Source organism: Mobula hypostoma, chromosome 17, assembly GCF_963921235.1.
Source record: "Mobula hypostoma chromosome 17, sMobHyp1.1, whole genome shotgun sequence".
Classification (NCBI taxonomy): domain Eukaryota; kingdom Metazoa; phylum Chordata; class Chondrichthyes; order Myliobatiformes; family Myliobatidae; genus Mobula; species Mobula hypostoma.
In genome coordinates this window covers 46,485,415-46,507,416 of record NC_086113.1, presented here as the reverse complement: position 1 = coordinate 46,507,416, position 22,002 = coordinate 46,485,415, and the positions used below count along the sequence as shown (strand labels likewise).

The 22,002-nt window shown below is 37.4% G+C and overlaps 1 protein-coding gene across 3 annotated transcripts in view; it reads left to right on the top strand.

The window, feature by feature from the left end:
• The window catches only part of LOC134357994 (oxysterol-binding protein-related protein 10-like), a 178,974-nt gene that overhangs the window by 12,222 nt on the left and 144,750 nt on the right, over nucleotides 1-22,002 (top strand). For all 3 annotated transcript variants that reach the window (XR_010020769.1, XM_063069844.1, XM_063069843.1), the window contains exon 2: nucleotides 21,668-21,843. Coding sequence is in view for 2 of the 3 variants with exons in the window: in XM_063069844.1 (XP_062925914.1) it covers nucleotides 21,668-21,843 (176 nt within the window). In the remaining variant the exon portion in view is untranslated. The remainder of the gene's footprint in view (nucleotides 1-21,667; nucleotides 21,844-22,002) is intronic.

Genomic DNA, 22,002 nt, shown 5'->3' with positions numbered 1-22,002 from the left:
CAAGAAGATGGGTATGGTATAAACTAAATACAAGCCTTGTTCAAAGTTCAAACTAATTTATTTTCAAAGTTAGTTAAACTGTATGTTACCATTCACTGCTTGAGGTTTATTTTCTTGCAGGCATTTACAGGAAAAAATATTGTAGAATAGAATTTTATGAAAAACTATACATGAAGAAAGACTGACATAGAAACAATGTGCAAAAGAAGACAAAGTGTGCAAATAAAAATAATAGTGAGATCATGAGTTTTGCAGACTACTTGAAAATGAGTCTGAGCTGATTCTACAACCTATTTAGGAGTTGTATTGAAGTTCTCTATGCCTGTTAAGGAGCCTGATCATTATAGGGTAATAACCGTTCATGAACCGAGTGATGTGGGACCTAAGGCTTCTGTGCCACCTGCTTGATGATAGAAGCGAGAAGGAAGCATGGTATGGATGTTGGTGGTCTTTGATGGTTGCTGTTTTCTTGTATCAACACTCCATGTAAATGTATTTAGTGGTGAGGAGAGCTTTTCCTGTGATAAACTGGACTATATCTACCACTTTCTGCAGTTTTTTTTTTCTGTTCCTAGTCATTGGTGTTTCCCTATCAGGCTGTGATTCAATCAGTTAGGATACTTTCCACTATCGATAGAAGTTTGTCAAAGTTTCTGGTGAAATGCCAAATCTGTGCAAACTCCTAAGAAGGTAGAGGAGCTGTCGTACCTTGTGTGTGATGACATTTATGTTCTGGTTTCAGGACAGATCCTTTGATATTGTAACACCATATGATATTGCACAAAGCTACTGACCCTCTCCATCTCCATTCCCCTAATGACAACTGGCTCATAGACCTCTGGCATCTTCCTCCTTGATAGCACTGGACAACAAAGATTTTGCTTCCTGAATACTTCTGGGTGTATCTCATGGATTTTAGGCTGCTGATCATGAAAATCACCATGAAATTTCCTTATCACACCAGTTTTTGAAATTGCCTCTATTTGTATTAATAATTCAAGTCCAAATAACTGATACCAAGATTAAGGAAGGCATTTTTATTGGTCCACAAATCAAACAGGCAATTCCAAGAACTTCTAGTGGGACCAGAGAAAATCACATGGATGTATTCAAGGATGTTGAAAATTTTCTTGGCAACTACAGAGCTTCAAGCTAGGTGCAGCTTGTTGACAACATGCTTCAAGCATACAAAACCATGAAGTACCATGAAGTACAACATGTCACTAAAGATTAATTTTCTGCATTCCCATTTAGACTTCTTCCCTGAAAACCTCGGTGCTCTCAGTGACGACAGTGGTAAAAGATTTTACCAGGACATTGAATTCGTAGAGTAACAGCATCAGGACAACTGGAATCCATCAATGCTTTCTGATTATTGTTGGACATTTAAAAGCCTCAGACACTGAGTACAAACAAAAATCATCAACGAAACATTTTTAGCTGAGTTGAACTATTGCAAAGCATTGGCAGCATTATGCAATTAAACACATTATATTGAATAAAAGTTAATTTCTTGTTTCTCCAGATTCCTGTGATACAAGTAGTTTGTAATTAAATTGTGCTCAGCTTCATAAACAAAAAAAAATTATGAGGAAACAACACTTCCAAAAAAAAATTGTTGTTCAGTGTAATCAGCTGTTTGGTTTTGCTGATGTTGAGTGAGAAGTTGTTGTGGCACCATTTAATCAGATTTTCAATTCCCCTTGAAAGTGCTGATTTGTCACCATAGTGATGTTGTCAGCAAACTTAAACATGACATTGGAGCTGATCTGAGCCACACAAAGTATAAAGTAAGCAGAGCAGGGGGATCACCACACAGCTCTGTGATGCACCTGTGCTGATGGTGTGTGGAGGAGATGTGGTTGCTAGTCTGTACTGATTGGGGTATGCCAGTGAGGAAATTAAGGATCCAGTTATATAGGGAGGTTACTGAAGCTTAGGCCTTGGAGCTTGGTGATGTGTTTTAAGTTGATGATGGTGTTGACTGTTGGGCTGTTGTCAATGAAGAACATACTAACATATGCACCCTCATTGTCTAGGTGTGCCATAGCTAAGTGAAGAGGCAATTAAATGGGTTTTGCTGTTGACCCATTGTCAAGGTAGGCAAATTAGAGTGGATCCAGGTCACTCCTCAGGCAGTAGTCGCAGAACTGTAATCTACTAAACTTGTAATCTCAAGGTCAGTTTGAATTCCAGCATAGAAATAATGACAATCATAAACTTAGATTTTCATCAAAACCAATATATACCACTGTACTTACAAGAGAAGGGAGTCTGTCATACATATGATTCAACATTTGGAACATTGTGATTTGACTTTTAATTGCTCCTGAAAATCCTCCAAGCAAAGCCAGTTGTGCCAAAACATCTGCCAGCTTGGTGTAGAATTTGAATAGTGCAAAGGCATATTAACTCTCGTGGAAATTCTAGAAATGTATCTAAAAATGAGAAAGATATCCTGGGAACAAGTGAAGTCCAGCTTGCAGTAGTCCTCAAACCTCTACCTTTTCAGTAAAATTACACTCTTTTCAAGTGATCCCTATGGATGGCACCAGAGAAACAGAATATAGGGTAGTTGATGTTTGATTCCAGACTCCTGAGATTTCATCGCATCAGATTAAACACAAACTTGGAAATGTTCTGCCCTTTCCCAGCTGTCATATGTCCATGTTGAAAACTATTTGGTATAAATACTAAGGGTTGCAAAGGAATGACAGATATTCTAGATGAACGTATTCAGTGCTTTTCATGGAGATTAGCTCAGTAACTGTGCAGATTGAACAGTAAAGGACTTTGCAACCAAGTGTGAAACAACATTGGAGGAGCATCATATCTCAATCAGCTTTTTCTAGATGTATCAGTTAAGTTGGACAATCCTTAATAAAGTTATGTCTTCAGCAGACAAGAGCAAACTCCATTGTGCCATATTGTGATATCATTATGGCAAATGATATAAATTCATATCACACCCAACAGCTGCTTGTGCTGCTGGTGAAGGGTCTGGAGTTCTGTGAGATTCCCTCTCAGTTCTCCTCTTTGTGATCTCTGCTACTCTCTGGAAACCTGATGAAGGGTATTGACCCAAAGTGTCGACTGTTCATTTTGCTCCAGAAATGATGCCTCATCTGTTGAGTTTCTCCAATTTTTATGGGTTGCTCCAGATTTCCAGTGTCTGCTGTCTCTTGTATTTTCAAATCTAAAGATGGAAACCGGGTGGACAAAGAAAGTGTAAGCAAAGCATTTGTGACTATTAATTGGCTTACAATGGGTGATATTTAACTGTCCCTGAAGTTTCAATAGAAAAGCTGAAAATAAAAATTAGTGAACCATTCCATGATCATTTTCTAGATTGGAGCAAGAACAGGAAGCAGCACTAAACCTTCCAAAAAGATAATTACCTTTTTGAAGTTGACATAATTATCCCAACAACTACTCACCATTCTGTGGACCCTCGTGCAACATGTGAGAGGCAACGCTTCTTTCATAACCTGCCCTTTAATTTCTCTCTTCCCAGTACCTTCAGATATACCTGGGTGAAAATAGACCGGAATAGGATTGGAACAAAAATATTTAATGTATGATAGAAGTAGCAAATATTTCTAGGACCACAGGAATTACATAGCACCAGCTTGTATTTGGAGAAAGGGAATTGACTCAAATATTGACTTTTAAAGTAAGTAGTTTTGTCAAGGAGACAAATCTTGGATATTTGTTAAATAGAAATGTCACCTTTACCGAATATCTGAATACAAAACCGAATCACAGGGCCTTTTGTAGTGATGGCGAGCCATCACAGATACAGTATTTAAATAATGACTATCTGTAATATGTCTTTCAAGTTTTAGTGTCGGTGTAACTTCTGTTGTAAAATTTGATTTTTGTCCGTTATTGTAGCTACTGAGAATTTGAATTCATTGAATTCTTTGCAGTTGTTTGAATTTAAACAAAATGAAGAGAACAATTAGAATTAAATGACTGCAAAGCAGAACATTAAGAGGTGGAAAAGAAAAGTTTAGTCTTTTCTCTTTATATTTTTCATTGACAACACAATGTTCCCTCTTGGCATACCGGTATCTTTAATTACATTTTAAATGTAGTGTTAAGATGCATTGTAACTGAGAGTTACATTTTAAATATAGTGTAAAGATGCATTGTAACTGAGTTACATTTTAAATATAGTGTTAAGATGCATTGTAACTGAGAGTTACATTTTAAATGTAGTGTTAAGATACATCGTAACTGAGAGTATTATGGTACAGGAAGGGTAACGGGCATCCAACGTCTTGATGATGCCGGCTGGTGGTGTCGTGGCGTCAGCACCGGACTTCAAGACGAATGGTCCTACGTTCGATCGGCGGCCCCTTGCACGTTTTCTAGCCGTGCTGCTTTGAGCATCGAGCTAGCAACTTGGCCTTGTGTGAAAACACAAACAAATGTTCTGGAAACGGCAAAAATATGCTGCCCAATGCAATACATGGTGCGAAAAGGAACAACAACAACATCTTGATGATACATTTTAAAATTATCGGGAATATCACAATATTCCTTCAGTCTACTCCATCATTCAACAAGAGCATGGCAGATCTAACCACAAGCAAGAGAAAATCTGCAGATGCAGATCTTACTATGTTCTGTTCAGTTACCTGTCTGACCTGCCTTGGCTTTCTTCTGCTCTATTGTCTGTTGGTGAACAAAATATTCTGCTGTTGCTGGTAGATTATCTCTAATACAAGAGCTGTTCTACAGTAATCTTTTGGAAATCTAAATTCAACACATTTGATTCCCTTTCTTATTCTGCTTATTACATTCTGAAGGATTTGTCAGACAGTATTTCCCTTTCATACAATGACATAGCTAACACGATGTTTTATGATTTTGTGCATTTCTTCTTACTGCTTACCCAGTAATGGATATCACCATTCACATAGAACATAGAATAGTACAGCACAGTACAGGCCCTTCGGCCCACAGTGTCGTGCTGACCCTCAAACCTTGCCTCCCATATAACCCTCCACCTTAAGTTACTCCATATACCTGTCTGGTAGTCTCTTAAATTTCACTAGTGTATCTGCCTCTACCACTGACTCAGGCAGTGCATTCCACGCACCAATCACTCTCTGAGTAGAAAACCTTCCTCTAATATCCCCCTTGAACTTCCCGCCCCTTACCTTAAAGCCATATCCTCTTGTATTGAGCAGTGGTGCCCTGGGGAAGAGGCACTGGCTATCCACTCTATCTATTCCTCTTAATATCTTGTATACCTCTATCATGTCTCCTGTCATCCTCCTTCTCTCCAAAGAGTAAAGCCCTAGCTTCCTAAATCTCTGATCATAATGCATACTCTCTAAACCAGGCAGCATCCTGGTAAATCTCCTCTGTACTCTTTCCAATGTTTCCACATCCTTCCTGGACCAGAACTGGACACGTACTCCAAGTGTGGCCTAACCGGAATTTTATAGAGCTGCATTATTACCTCGTGACTCTTAAACTCTATCTCTCGACTTATAAAAGCTAACTTAACTAAGCTTTCTTAACTACCCTATCTACCTGTGAGGCAATTTTCAGGGATCTGTGGACATGTACCCCCAGATCCCTCTGCTCCTCCACACTACCAAGTATCCTGCCATTTACTTTGTACTCTGCCTTGGAGTTTGTCCTTCCAAAGTGTACCACCTCACAGTTCTCCAGGTTGAACTCCATCTGCCAATTCTCAGCCCACTTCTGCAACCCATCAATGTCTTTCTGCAACCCATCAATGTCTCTCTGCAATCTTCAACAATCCTCTACACTATCTACAACACCACCAACCTTTGTGTCGTCTGCAAACTTGCCAACCCACCCTTCTACCCCCACATCCAGGTCGTTAATAAAAATCATGAAAAGTAGAGGTCCCAGAACAAATCCTTGTGGGACACCACTAGTCACAACCCTCCAGTCCGAATGTACTCCCTCCACCTCGACCCTCTGCCTTCTGCAGGCAAGCCAATTCTGAATCCACCTGGCCAAACTTCCCTGGATCCCATGCCTTCTGACTTTCTGAATAAGCCTACCATGTGGAACCTTGTCAAATGCCTTACTAAAATCCATATAGATCACATCCACTGCACTACCCTCATCTATATGCCTGGTCACCTCCTCAAAAAAACTCTATCAGGCTTGTTAGACATGATCTGCCCTTCACAAAGCTATGCTGACTGTCCCTGATCAGACCATGATTCTCTAAATGCCCATAGATCCTATCTCTAAGAATCTTTTCCAACAGCTTTCCCACCACAGACGTAAGGCTCACTGGTCTTTAATTACCTGGACTATCCCTACTACCTTTTTTGAACAAGGGGACAACATTCGCCTCCCTCCAATCCTCCGGTACCATTCCCGTAGACAGTGAGGACATAAAGATCCTAGCCAGAGGCTCAGCAATCTCTTCCCTCGCCTCTTGGAGTAGCCTGGGAAATATTCCGTCAGGCCCCTGGGACTTATCCGTCCTAATGTATTTTAACAACTCCAACACCTCCTTTCCCTTAATATCAACATGCTCCAGAACATCACCCAATGACATGTTCTCAAAATTTAGATTACATCTTTTTTTCCTTGAATATTTTTTTCTGGACGTTTCATTTGATATCTGTGGAATTTAGAAGACAACAACCAAAATATTCACTAGTTTTAAGGCCGTTAGATCTGACTTGCTGTATGTTGTATTTGTTGGCCTCATACTTTTCTCCTCTAGTGATTGTTTTCAATTCATTCTCATATTCTCCGAGAGTTTCTACTATTACTAGGATACTTTTATTTCCTTTTAATGTGAAGGTGCAGTGGATGCAAAATATTTCAAATTCTCTGCTATTTCCTTATTTCCCTTTATTTCTCCATTCTATTCTCAAAGGGATCAGTTTTTAACTGCTTAGATTCATAGAAACTTTTAGGATGTGGAAATTCATTCACCTTTTGTCCCTGCTGGTCAATTTAAAAAAACTGCTCAATCTGTTCTAATCTTCTGGTACTTAATTGGTAGTCGTACTGGTTACAGGTCATTACAACTACATTCAAAGCATAAAGCAGTTTATTCTCAAACTCTATCACTCTCTGGATGGGAAAATGTTCCCTCATTTCCACCTCTTCCAATGTTCCTACCAACTTGCTTTGAATCTATGCCCCTTGATTTTTTTATTTCTCAATTTCAACTTCAGGTGGACAGAAATATGATAAATAGAACTTAATATAGGGAAAATCAATGCACTACATGTGAAGAGGTGGAACAAGGCAAGAAAAAAAACATAATAAATGGGAGGATGCTGAGAAGTGTAGTGAACATACTGTATGTCCATAGGTTGAGCGGGATTAATTGAAAAATCTCTTTGGATTGAATTACATTCTTCATTTTTTGTGGCAATACACCAACAGCAATGTCTGCAAAGATTATTCATGTGGATGGTTGGCTGATTCAAGAATTTGCCTGGTCCAAAGTTATCCCAAGAATCTTAAGAAGTATGTGTTGGGGACTTCCGGTAGCGCTCATGGAGTGAAGTCGCGTTCTTGACTCGCTCCATTACCTCTGAGTTTTTTTTCTCTATGGTCAGCTATACTTTAATTAACTATTAAGGCATCAATTCTTACAATACTTTGAATTAAACTGAATTCTCCGACAATTGGATGATACTTAGATCTGCTATGTCTAAGAACGGGAAAAACGGCAAGGATGGTAAACCTCCGGTTAAACCGAAAGCTACGGATTTCCCCCCGACTGAATCACCGGTGACTTTGAAAGCGATATCGGAGTTAATTCAGAGGGAAATTTCAACCTCTGTTAGGGAGATGATTCGTACGGAAATTGCAGGCTCTGTTAAAGACCTGATTCATACGGAAATCTCAACTAATCTCCAGAAAATTGCCGATTCAATGGATAAGATGCAAACATTTATTGCGGAACATCAGTCGGCTATATCTGATCTTCAAAAATTTGCGCAACAAAGTGAGCTTAAGATGGGGAAAATCGAAGAAACAATTAATGTAATGAAGAAGAAACTTGACTTTTTGACTTTTAAAAACTCTGACTTGGAATCTAGAATGCGACGGCAGAATTTACGAATGATCGGGGTGAGGGAAGCTGTTGAAGCCAACAACCCCATGAAATATTTTTCTCAACTTTTAAAAGATGCATTCCCTACTGTATTTCCTGACCAACCACCGCTACTGGATCGTGTTCACAGAATCCCATCATACTCGTCTAGGTCAGATAGACCTAGGCATGTTATTTTACGTTTTCATTATTTTCAAGACAAGGAGAGACTGTTTCGATTCGCTCGATCTAAAGGTTTCATTGATTTTTCGGATCTTAGGTTCCGATTCGTGGAAGATTTCAGTAAACCAATCTGGGACCAACGGGTTCGTTACAGATCCGTGATGTCGGAATTCTATAAGATGGATTTAAGACCAGCGCTGCTGTACCCTGCACGTCTAAGGATTCGCATGTTAGATGGAGCCCTTCGTTTTTTTGATTCTCCATCGGATGCCCAGAGTTATCTGGATCAACTTTCATCTTCAACATCTTAATTGCCTTTTTTAATTATCTCCGTTGATCGGAGGCTGTGAATTGGTTGGTTTTAACTTTTCCGTGCCCTATCTGGGCAGAAAAGTTTATTTTTGATTTCTTAATATGGCTGCTAAACTTTCTTTTTAACTGCGTCATTTCTTTCTTTTCCCAGGGGATTCTGGGTGGTTACTTCCCCTTTGTCATCTTACGTATTTCCTGTGTGGCCTTAAATTTTGTAGTTTTTTTTAAATTTTATTCTGTTTTGCTTTTTATAACCACTTTATGTTAATAATCCTATTTTTTCTTGTTGCTGTGTCTATTCATGAGTTTGAGGTTTATTGTGGTTTTTTTTAATATATATTTTCCGGCTTTTGTTCTGTTCTGTGTGTATTTTAATTGAGCTAACTTTTTTTTACTTACTTTTTTACTGTTTTACAACTAGCTGATCCTTTTCATATTTATACCTTTTTTTTAGGGAGCGTATACCGGAAGTCATGGGGGTAGTTTTAGCGCTTGCTTCTTTCTGGCGGGTCTGCTTTAGATTTTGCCTTGGGGTCTTGGGGCGGGGGGGTGGTGGGAGGGGCTTCACGTTTTAGTTTGTTTCTCTTTGGGCTATATACATTATTGAAGTACTGGTTGCGTCCTTTTCCCCGGTATCTTTTGTATGTTCTGTTTCCTCTCCGGGTTTGTGGGTCGCGCCTATCGTCAATCCTCCTTGTTGTGGGTTGACTTTAGGATTTATGGAGTCTATTATTAATTTTGTCTCCTGGAATACTAATGGTCTTAATCATCCTATTAAAAGGAAAAAAGTTTTTAAAGTGTTCCGGAGACTTAAAGCACAAATTTTATTTTTACAAGAGACCCATGTACGGAGGGGGGACAGACTACGTTTTTTCAAATTCTGGAAGGGACAACAATTTCATTCGAACTCCAATGCTAAGATTCGAGGCGTCTCTATTTTTATAGATTCCTCAGTTACTTTTACACAACAGGATATTATCTCTGATCCGAATGGTAGATTTTTATTGGTTAGTGGTTTACTATTTAATAAAAAAGTAGTTTTGGTTAATGTTTATGCTCCTAATATGGATTGTCCGGAATTTTATAAATCATTGTTTGATCAGTTTCCGAATTTGAACGAGTTTTCATTGATTTGGGGCGGAGATCTTAATACCTGTTTGTCTCCAGCTTTGGACCGTTCGGCTCCTTTACGGACTTTACCTAATAAATCTGCAAATCTGATTAATTTCTTCCTTTCTGATTCTGGGTCGACGGACATTTGGCGTTTTCTGCATCCTCAGGAAAAAGATTTTTCCTTCTTTTCACATGTTCATCATTCCTATTCAAGAATTGATTATTTTTTCATTGATTCTCGTCTCATTCCTTCAGTGATTAAATGTGATTATGATTCTATAACCATTTCGGATCATGCTCCCCTTAAGCTTTCTATTAAAATTATGGCCAATATACCAAACAATAGACAATGGCGTTTTAATTCGCTGTTGCTTCAGGACTCGGACTTTGTTAATTTTATGAATGAACAGATTGAGCTTTTTTTTTACAATTAACCATACAGAAGATATTTCGGTTAACACTCTTTGGGACACTTTTAAAGCCTATATTCGGGGTCAGATTATTTCGTATTCCGTTGCTTTGAGGAAGAAACAGAAGCAGGAGGAGATGGCAATTGTGGACAAGATTAAAGAAATTGATAAGAAATATGTTATGGCTCCTTCTGAGGAGTTATACAAACAAAGAACTGAACTTCAAATGGAACACAGTTTACTACTCTCGTCCTCGATTGTAAACCAATTAAAGAAAACAAGAAGTGACTTTTATGTTCACAGTGATAAAATTGGCAAGCTGCTGGCTAATCAATTGAAATCTAATTATGTTAAATCTCAAATCAATCAGATTTATAACCAAAATGATCGATTGATATTGGATCATGTGGGGATTAATCAAACCTTTTGTGATTTTTATTCTTCTTTATATCAATCAGAGTCTCCTCGAGATTCTAAATATATGAATGATTTTTTAGATAAGTTAGACTTCCCTCAGATTTCACAGGATATGTCTTCTTTATTAGATACTTCCATTACAATGGATGAGATTAAGAATGTTATTTTTTCTATGAATCTGGGGAAAGCTCCTGGCCCTGATGGGTTTACCGTTGTTATAAATGTTTTGCTTCTTTATTGATTCCTTGGCTCTATAAGGTTTTTGAGGCTTCTTTGAAACTTGGTAAACTTCCGGAATCTTTTAATAGAGCATCAATTTCTCTAATACTAAAGAAGGATAAAGACCCTGCTCAATGTGCATCTTATAGACCAATATCTTTATTAAATGTTGATTCTAAAGTTTTTTCTAAGTTATTAGCAAATAGACTAGAAAAAGTACTTCCTTCTATTATTTCGGAAGACCAAACGCGTTTTATTAAAGGTCGTTACTCTTTTTATAATATTCGTACATTGTTAAATATCGTTTATACTCCCTCACAAAATATTCCTGAGTGTGTTATTTCTTTAGATGCCGAGAAAGCTTTTGATAGAGTAGAATGGCCTTATTTATTTAAGGTGCTTGAAATGTTTAATTTTAGCTTGAAATTTATATCCTGGATTAAACTGTTATATCACTCCCCTGTAGCCTCGGTTCGTACTAACTCTTTAAACTCACTTTTTTTTCCTCTCTTTCGTGGTACTCGACGAGGCTGTCCTCTTAGTCCCCTATTATTTGATATTGCATTAGAACCTCTTGCAATTGCTATTCGAGAATCTTCAAATATTACTGGGATAACTCGGGGATTAAAGTCCCATAAATTATCACTCTATGCTGATGATTTACTTTTATATATTTCTAATCCTGAGAGATCCATTCCTGCTGTTTTAGAGTTATTAGCACAATTTGGTCTTTTCTCAGGTTATAAATTAAATCTTAGTAAGAGTGAACTTTTTCCGATTAATAAACATCTTCCCTTATATTATAAGTTTCCATTTAAATTGATTAATAATTACTTTTCATATCTTGGGATTAAAATTACTTGTAAACATAAAGATTTATTTAAGACTAACTTTTTACCATTAATAGACCATATTACTCAACTTTCATCTAAATGGTTTCCCTTATATTTAACTTTGATTGGTCGTATTAATGCAGTTAAGATGTTTTTTTTGCCAAAATTTTTATATGTGTTTCAGGCATTACCAATTTTCGTTCCTAAATCTTTTTTTGATAAAGTTGACTGTAAAATTTCTTCATTTATTTGGCAGAATAAGAATCCGAGACTGGGTAAAATACATTTACAGAAAGCTAAGAGAGATGGAGGTTTAGCATTACCTAACTTTAGATTTTATTATTGGGCTATTAATATTCGACATATGAAATTTTGGTTACTTGACCAGGACATACTATCTATTCTTAAATGGGTAGCATTGGAATTACAATCTGTTCAGGGTTATACACTTGGTTCTATTTTAGGTTCCTCTCTTCCTTTTGATTCGAAACGTCTTAAGCAGGTCTCTAACCCGATAGTTAAATATGCTTTGCGCATTTGGTTTCAATTCAGAAAATTTTTTGATCTTAATCAATTCGGGTTAGCGATTCCTATTTTAGGTAACATATTTTTTCCTCCCTCTTTTACGGATCGCGCTTTTCAAACTTGGAAGACTAAGGGTATTTTACGGTTTTTGGATTTATTTTTAGATGGTTCCCTTATGTCTTTTGAACAATTATCTAATAAATATAACTTATCAAGAATACATTTTTTTAGATATTTACAAGTTAGAAATTTCCTAAGTACTATACTTTCTTCCTTTCCAATGCTTCCTCCTATATATATTTTAGATTCGATAATTAACCTTAATCCATGTCAGAAAGGTGCATCGGCTATGATTTATAATATTATTATGAAACTTAGGAAAGCTCCATTTGATAAGATTAGGGTAGATTGGGAACAGGAATTGGGGCTTACCATTTCTGTGGATGATTGGGGGCAGATTTTACAATTAGTTAATACTTCCTCTATTTGTGCTAAACATTCCCTAATTCAATTTAAAGTGGTTCATAGAGCACATATGTCCAAAGATAAGTTAGCGCGTTTTTACTCGCATATTAATCCTTTCTGTGATAGATGTTCGGGGCAGATAGCCTCTTTAACTCATATGTTTTGGTCTTGCCCTACTTTGGAAACTTTTTGGAGAGATATTTTCAATATTATTTCTAAGGTATTAAATATAGATATCTCTCCTCACCCTATTACTGCTATCTTTGGACTACCTAAAATTTCTAGTAATCTTTCCCCTTCAGCCCGTAGAATGATTGCTTTTCTTACTTTAATGGCGAAAAGATGTATTTTACAACATTGGAAAGAGCTTAATGCTCCAACTACCTTTTTTTGGTTTTCTCAGACGATTTTATGTTTGAATTTGGAGAAAATTAGAAGTAACCTTTATGATTCTTCATTTAAATTTGAACAGATTTGGGGACCTTTTATTCGATATTTTCATTTAATGTAATATTTACCCTTCTTGTTTTTTTTCACTGTTTTTAATGGAGGTCGGGATTGAGGACGTGATTTTAAGTTTAACTCTGTTTGGTTTCAAGTTAGCCCATTGCTTTGCCTTGCTTTTAGTTAGCTGCACGGTGGGTTTTTTTTTGGGGTTTTTTTTTTCTTTTTTTCCATTGATATATATAAAATTTAGTATACTATTATGTTATCTTGGTTTCTTATGCTTAAATTACATTGTTTGTAGTATTTTCTTTTTGGTATTGTTATCTTTTGGAATTTTATTATACTTTAACATTGTATTAATGTTTATATGGCTTACCTTTTTTGTATACTTACTCAATAAAAAGATTTAAAAAGAAAGAAAAACTATCTTTATCTCTTATTACGTTCTGCCCGTGCAGACCCCTACTTAGGGAGGTATCCACAGAACTTTTTCCTTTTATACCTCGCCTATGCAGACCCTTACACTTCTTAAGGTGGTATTCACGAGGATTTTTAATTTGCACCTCGCCTATGCAGACCCTTACACTTCTTAAGGCGGTATTCACGAGGATTTTTAATTCTTTTTCCCTGCCCGTTCAGACCTTGTTTCGTGCGAAGCGGTATCCACAGGGACTTACCAACACCACATGGAATTTTCTTACTTAACTTATTATTACTTTATTCCTACTTACCCCCACTGCCGTGCTCTTGATTAATCCTCTGAGCCTCCTTTTATCCCCAATTCTGCCAGATTCTTTGGATTGGAGAGACCCTTCGGCAGTTGCTTCACACTTCTGAGTTCCCGAGACCCCCCAAAACCAACAGAATTCTTAGTCCGAATTATCGCAAAAAGCGCTTACCTTTTTTCTGTGGGTGCACGCTTAATTCTGTTAGCCCCGTGAGGGTCCCCGAGGGACCGGGAAGCGTCCCAATCTGCTGTTCCCTTCCTCGCGGGTCTCTATCTGATCCTGTTCGTGACACCAATTTTGTCGTGGTTTCTCGTTTCTCACAAATGGCAAGGAGACGCAGAAAACTGGTCAAGACATTTTAAACTTTAATTTGAAAATCAAAGCTGAGACAATCAGAAAGCTAGTAGCTGACTGCCCGTCGAGGTTTGTTTACAGCATTTTTTATAGCAATATTCCTATCTTAGCTACATTATCATATCCAGTCAGCCTGTGATTACATATCATCAATATATCCGCTCTCGACTTTCCACTATTGTTTTACTCCCAACTTAATTATGTCCTAGTTTACATTTTAGACCATATGTCCTCTCATTCCCTAACCACAGTTATTTCTTATTTAGTCTTGTGTTGACATACTGCCACATATTTCATCACTGTTATCTTTCTACTTGGTTTCATTCTAGTTCTCTTCATGAATTAATAGTGAACAGGTCAAAAGTCATGGCTACATAGTGAATACCTTCTATTGAGCTAGCAGTGGTTACATAGTAAATACAGAAAATACAATGTGTGCATTTGAGTAAATACTGTAATACATAGAAAATACAATGCATGCATTTGCATTTTCCAATAAGTCCAACCTGAAGCACTGCAATCAATAAAGGGGAAAGTTATGCCATCATAATAGTTTAGACAAAATCTGACTGCCTGAAGTACATAAATTGGGGCAGCGAAATCTTGGTTGGGTCATGGACTAGGGAAATGTGGTCAAGACCATTCGAAAAGGCAGATTCTATACCGATTGATCATCATACCTTAATTCACAGGAATTGTATCAATGTGTGATTAATGTATGGGTATGGTACTAGCTAACACTGTACTACAGTATTGAATGGCAATAATGTGCGGGCCGGGCCAGGGAATAACACTGTCTCTTCAGTCCAGATTTCTCATGATGTGCAAAATACAGAAGTGCCACATTCAACAACTAAAACACACTTTGAGCAAAGCCTAAGAAAATGGTAGGTTAGCAACCGATGAGGTGATTAAGTGATCTTTGCCGTTAATTGAGGCGCTGAGGATCAAATGTTTATAATATTCCATTCCCTAAATGAAGCCTTTAATCCCTCAGCTGCCTCCCTATCTACTGAGTGCCTCCCAGCTCCCCCCTCAGAAAGTCCCACCACCCCTGGGGGGGGCCAATATTGCCCACCTTGGGAACCACTCTTTTATATGGTTATGTGACTTCATACAAATGGCTACATTCCCTCCTCCCCGACCCCCAACCAGTAAGTAGATTTTGTTACATTTATCAATTGAACTTTGATCCAGACATTGGAGAAGCTCCCTGTCTAGATAGCTTTGAGCTGCAGTTCTGCACAGTTTAACTATTTCCATTAATATATTTGTACTCTGACCTTTTATATTCATTTTCCTTTCCCTCCTCTCCACTCAACTCCATATATGGTTTTAAATAAGCCACATCCTTTCTGAAACAACTTTTCCAGCAATTTATACTTTTCAAACAGTTGTTCGAGTGACCCACCTATAAGCTTAATTTTCATATTAGGAGCCAATATTAATGAATATCAAATAGGTAAAGTGTTCCTGTTTACTTCATTTCCCAAAAGAATTTTAATCTAAACAGCATTTATTTACTATAATTGCATTTTTTTCTTTGCCATTACCTGTCAAAGGGCTAAAATACTCTTTTTGAGAGAGCTAAAAGTGGGAAAAATAGAAGAAAACAAATTTGCAACAGACACGAAATGCTCAAGTTGCTCCAGCATTTTGTGTGTTTTGCATGGATTTCCAGCATCTGCAGATTTTCTCTTGTTTGAGAAAAAAACTTCGGTTATTTGCTGTGCTCAAACATGCTTGCTTTTGCATCGTTGCATTTATTTTCAGAAACATGGCTTCTACAACTATTAAAGGAGCAGGAATTGGGGCTTTTGAAGTGAAGTTCGGGAAGGAAGATAACTTTTTGAAAGGTAGCTTTGAATCGGAGCTGAGTTTAACTTGCAAAATTAACAAGTCATCCTAGTTATTCTGATATTAAAGTATTTGTTTTAAACTTTTCTTCTTTTCAAACTCACTTATTTCCAACAGTTTATTCCCAGTTTTTAATTGTGTATAATTTGTGACTTTTAAATTTTTTCACCATTGTAGATATACCACATTTCTCTATTTACAACATAAAATTATATTATGATTTATTATTTCAACCCAAGATTTTGTAGTAGATCTCGAAATATCACAATTTATAGCTTGTGTAATGTCTTCAGATAAAACAAAATAAATCTGAGAAAATGTTTTCTTGTGGTTACATACCGTCCAAAATGTTTAAAAAATTTATTTTTCCAATTTAACTGCAAACTTTTCATGTATTGTAAAGTAATATGCTAAGTGATAATGAAATTGAGCTGTGCTATTTAGAAAGAGTAATAGTAAAGAAAAGGAGGTGACCCATGTCTTTGATTTTACCACGTTGTGCTACAAATTTACCTTGTGTCATTGTTCTTTAGTATTTCTATTGACAAAACATGTTGCTACTTTGAAAAATATTTGGTGTTCCACAATACTACAGTGATCTTGCAATGCTGTGGGATAGTTCTTTTGCATTCTTCACTCTAATTGTACATTTTCTTTTCAGACATTCATACTGTATATTTATTCATAGCCTTTGTGCTGTTACATATGCTCTTCATATTTAATAGAGGTTTTGGAAGTTTACTGGCTCCAGTTTAGTTCCTAGCAATTCTAAAATGAAATAAATAAATGGAACATTCTAGGCTTCTGGTTCACCAGCTCTGTTGTGGAAGAATTAATTCTTTAAAACTATAGTAAGTTTGTTCTGTTGTTGCTTGTATTGAGATTTGCATACAACTATGAAAATATAAACATAAGATGCTGCCCTATTAAGATGGGAAGGGACAAAAATTTTTAGCAAATAAGGGACAAAATCAAATCAAGAGCTACATGGGAACAAGCAGAAAAAAGCAGTTATTTGTTAGAAGATTTTTAACACAAATATGGACTTTATTGCATGGTTCAAATGAGTTCTTAACTTAAAACAAGTACGTTACCAATACAACAATATATAAATTTAGTGCACTGCACTCTCACAGGTATCTGATAAACCAGCCTTGTTAATATACTTCATACAATGTAAGATTTTGCATTGGAATTGAACATTGCAGAACTCTAAATGCCCCATTTAGTGAAGATGGCATCTTGCAAAAGCAGTTAGTGTAGTGAGGAAGATGTTGCTTTCAGTTCAAAATTCAGTTTGGAGCTACCAGAAATTGAAGGTCTAAAATTTGGGAAGGGATGACTAAATATGCAGTCTCACTTTTTTTTGGACCATATCTTATATCTTTGCAACATCCAATAGTGAAGTACAATATAAGGGCTTATGAACTCATACCTCACTGAGGTGGAGAGCCTCAGTGCCTTGCTGGCCCACACATAAACACCATGATTCGGGAGATTATGCTTTCTCTAAAAGTTTAAATTTAAATAATTGTCCTCTTTACTAATTTAAGCGCATTTATTACTTTGAAAAATTAAGCATTTTCCATGCCTGTGCAGAATGTATCCTCAACCTAATACCCCACTATCAATAGTGTTACCACTATCAAATGTGTTACCAATCACCTCAAATGGAACTGGAGTAGCCATGTACACAGTGGGGGCTATAAGAGCAGGTCAGAGGCTAGGAATCCTGCGGTGGGTAACTTGCCATTCAATTCCCTGGGGGACTTCCGGGTCATCAAGGGAATGGCGGCGTAAGGAAACGGTCTCTCGACAAAAAAGAAGGTAAACTGCCCCAAAATCGAATTTAGACAAATACTTAATATTGCATAACTATATTAATAAAAGGGGCAAGGATGATGTCTAAGAACAAGAATAAAAAGTCCGCTTCGAAGGCTGATAAACATAAAGAGATGCAGCAAGGCGACGGGCCTAGCTCCCCCACGACAAGCCAGGACGGAGATAATGAGGGGGAATCAGTGACTCTGTCTTTGATTCTCGGAGAGATTCGCGAGTTCCGACAAGATAACAGCAAACAGCTGGAAGATATTAAAGGAGAAATAGTAAAAACTAACTCGCGGATAGATGAAGCCGAAGCGAGGATTGTTGGAATTGAAGAGAAGCTACAAAACGCCGAGGAAGTGATAGCAGAAATGCTGAAGCTACAAGACCAGCTCCAGTGGAAACTAATAGATCAAGAAGGCCGCTCGAGAAGGGAAAATGTGAGGATCTACGGAGTTCCCGAAGGAACCGAAGGTAAACCCGGATTGATGATTCCCTTTGTGGAGAAGCTGCTTAGAGAGAGCCTTGATATACCGGCCGCAAAAGACCTACAGATAGAAAGGGCTCACCGCGCGTTGGCACCACAGCCTCCGGCAGGCGCCCAGTCCAGATCGATTCTGATCAGATTTCTCAGTTACAGAACGAAGGAAGAGGTGCTTAAAAGAGCATGGCAAAAGAAAGGTTTCATGTGGAACAACTGCAAAATCAGTTTAGACCATGACTACGCACCGGGGATTCTTGCCAGACGGAAGGAATATACGGAAACACGGAGAGTCCTGAAGGAAAACAACATCAGATTCCAGACCCTGTATCCAGCTCGGCTGAGAGTCTTTTACGACGAAGGGACAAAAACTTACGCTACGGTGGAGGAGGCAACATTGGACCTGGCGGACCGGGGACTACCTATTAAAGTTATCACCCAACCGGAGTCGCTACTGGAGAGGATTCGGCAGAAGTCGTGGCAGTTAGTGGGGCGAGGACGCTCCACTCGAACCAGAGTGTCAAACTACAAGGAAAAGCTGCAAATATTCAGACGCGAATGTACAGGGAATACAGATTAATTAAGAGAAATGACTGAAAAGAGTAAATCGGACTTAAAAGTAAAATGAAAACTGGTAACTGAAAATAAACTAGGCAGAATAACTTGAATGATAGCAATATGGTCGAGACATAAATAGGAGAAAATTCTCTATGATTATTCAAACTGCTGAGGGCCCTCTAACACAGGGTGAAGATAGAGGTTATCCCTCTGAACTGAGGCGGGTCGGTGCTCAGGCCTCACTGTGGGAAGTCGGGAAAAATTTTCAAATGTTATACGTTCAGAAATGTCTAGGGTGTGGTTATATGTCTTGGTTTACTGTTGAGAAGGGATTGCTTACTGTTTGGTTAGAAAAGGAGAGTGCTTTTTTTCTACTAGAGAAAAATGCAAACTGAATTGGTAAAAATAATTTCCTATAATGTTAATGGGGTTTTGAATCCAATTAAAAGAAATAAGATTATGTCTAAATTGAAAAAAGAGAGGGCACAAATAGCTTTCCTCCAGGAAACACATATGAGCCAATCTGAACATGGAAAATTAAAAAGAATGGGCTTTAAGCATGTATTTTATTCATCATATAAATTGAGTCACAAAAGAGGGGTAGCTACTTTAATATCAAGTACTCTTAATTATGAACATATTTCAGAGACTAGAGACAAAGAAAGACGGTTTGTAAAAATCACAGGAAGAATAGAAGGTACAGAAATAACATTGCTGAATGCTTATGCTCCTCCAGGTAGTGAATGGTCATTTTATAGTCACATTTTTGACCTAATGGTCAGTTCTCGAGGGGTAGTAATTTGTGGAGGGGATTTTAATATTAGATTAAATCCTATATTAGATTCTTCAAGAATAGTTACTCAGAATAAACCTCTGACTGGGAAAGTGAATTCATTGATGGAGGAGTTGGGAATTATAGATGTCTGGAGGGAATTACACCCTACTAGTAAAGATTATACATATTACTCTTTCCCTCATTCAGCCTATTCAAGGATAGACTATTTCTTTATCTTTAATACAGATAGACTCAGGATAAAAAACTGTAATATTGCAACAATTGATCTGTCGGATCATAGCCCAGTCTCTATGTCTCTAATCCTGGAAAGGAAAATGAGGAAAACACTATGAAGGCTAAACTCACATATACTCAATAACCCGAAAGTAATGGAGAGATTAAGGGGAGAAATCAAAGAATATCCAGACCTTAATGACATGGGAGAAACATCACCAGTGATTTTATGGGATACATTGAAAGCTGTACTGAGAGGGAAAATTATTTCCATTACTACTCACATGAAAAAAATCAATGCACAAAAATTAGCAGACCTTCAAGGAAAATTAAAACAACTTCAAGTTGTAGATAGCAACAAAAGTAATTCAAATCGAAAACAGGAAATTAGGAAATTGCAAAGTGAAATTGATGATATTTATATGTTGGAAACTCAAAGAAATTTTCTTTACCTGAGACAAAAGAATTATGAAGTAGGAGGTAAATCAGCTAGATTATTAGCATATAAATTACGAAAACAACAAGCAGACAATACAATTCATAAAATAAAGAATCCAAAGACAAAGCTTGTGGAGAGTACAATAGGGAAAATTCAAGAGAGTTTTGAAACATGTTATCGAGAGCTGTACTCCCAACCCCGGGCCCCCAATGAGCCCTATATAGACAGTGTATTGAATTTTTTAGATCTACCTAAACTTACAGATTTACAAAATGAAAGTTTGTTAGAACCAGTAACTGTCAAAGAACTGAACGTGGCCATCTCTAGGTTAAAGGCTGGAAAGTCCCCGGGTTCTGATGGGTTTACCTCAGAGTGGTACAAGTCCCTGAAGACACAGTTAGCCCCATTACTACTTAACACCTTTAATTGGATCTTGCAGAGAGGAGAAACTCCACCTTCCTGGAGAGAAGCGATTATTTCAGTTATTCCTAAAGAGGGTAAAGATAAACTAGAATGTGGCAATTATCGGCCAATTAGTGTTCTTAATTTAGATTACAAACTATTTACATCTATATTAGCGCGCAGATTGGAAAAGCTTTTACCTGGCCTAATCCATTTAGACCAGACTGGATTTATTCAACAAAGACAAACACAGGACAACATAAGGAGAACTCTGCACATATTAGAACAGGTTAATAAGAACGAGACAGAGACAATGGTAGTAGGATCGGACACTGAGAAAGCTTTTGATTCGGTTAGTTGGGCATTCCTATACAGAGTGTTAGGAAGATTCGGCTTTCAAGAAAGGGTTATTAAAGTATCAGACTCTATATGACAGCCATTCAATTCCCTAAAGTCTGCCCACTGTCTACAAGGTTCAAGTCAGGACCTTGTACTTAGCTGGATGAGAGCAGCTTCAACTCCACTCAAGAAGCCTGATACCATACAGGACATAGCAGCTCACTCATTTCACCATTGATGCACAGTAGCAGCAGTTTGTACTGCATGATGCACTGCAGCAACTTAAAAAAGGCTCCTTAGAAAGCACTTCCAAACCCATATCCTCTTCTAGTTAGAAGGACAAGGACATTAAAAACATAGGTGCATTATCAGCTCCAAAGCACATGCAGTCCTGACTTGGAAATATATTGTTGTTCCTTGAAAGTTACTGGGTTAAAATCCTGGAACGCTCTCTACCAGCATTGTGGGTGTATTCACAACACAAGGACTGCAGTAGTTTAAGACGGCAGCTGAGCCCCAACTTTTCAAGGGCAATGCGGGTGGGAAATTAAGTGCTGGTGCAGCCTGCAAAACCCACAACACTTGAGTATAAAAGAAAAGTAGAAATATATTTTTGTGGTATACAATGTATTGCATAATCTGACAAATGAGTTGCTGATGTAAATATTAATGCAGAATATTTTTGTGATGCAGGTATTTTGTTCTGAACTGCGAGTTGGGCGTACTGCAATACTTTGTAAATGAGCAGTGCAAAGGTCAGAAGCCACGAGGAGTTCTATATTTGTCTGGTGCAGTGATCTCGTTCAGTGATGAAGTTTCTCACATGTTTATAGTTCAAGCTGCCAGTGGTGAACTGTATAAACTCAGAGGTACTGAACACTATTATATTTTAAATAAGAAAATACTGCATCAATTTTATTCTTGAAAATCCCGAGAACTTCAGTGATTGTAAGCATGTTAGAAAAGTATATATATGAGATATGATTCTATATGAATTTCACTTTTATGGTTGTTAGTCTTATTTCAGT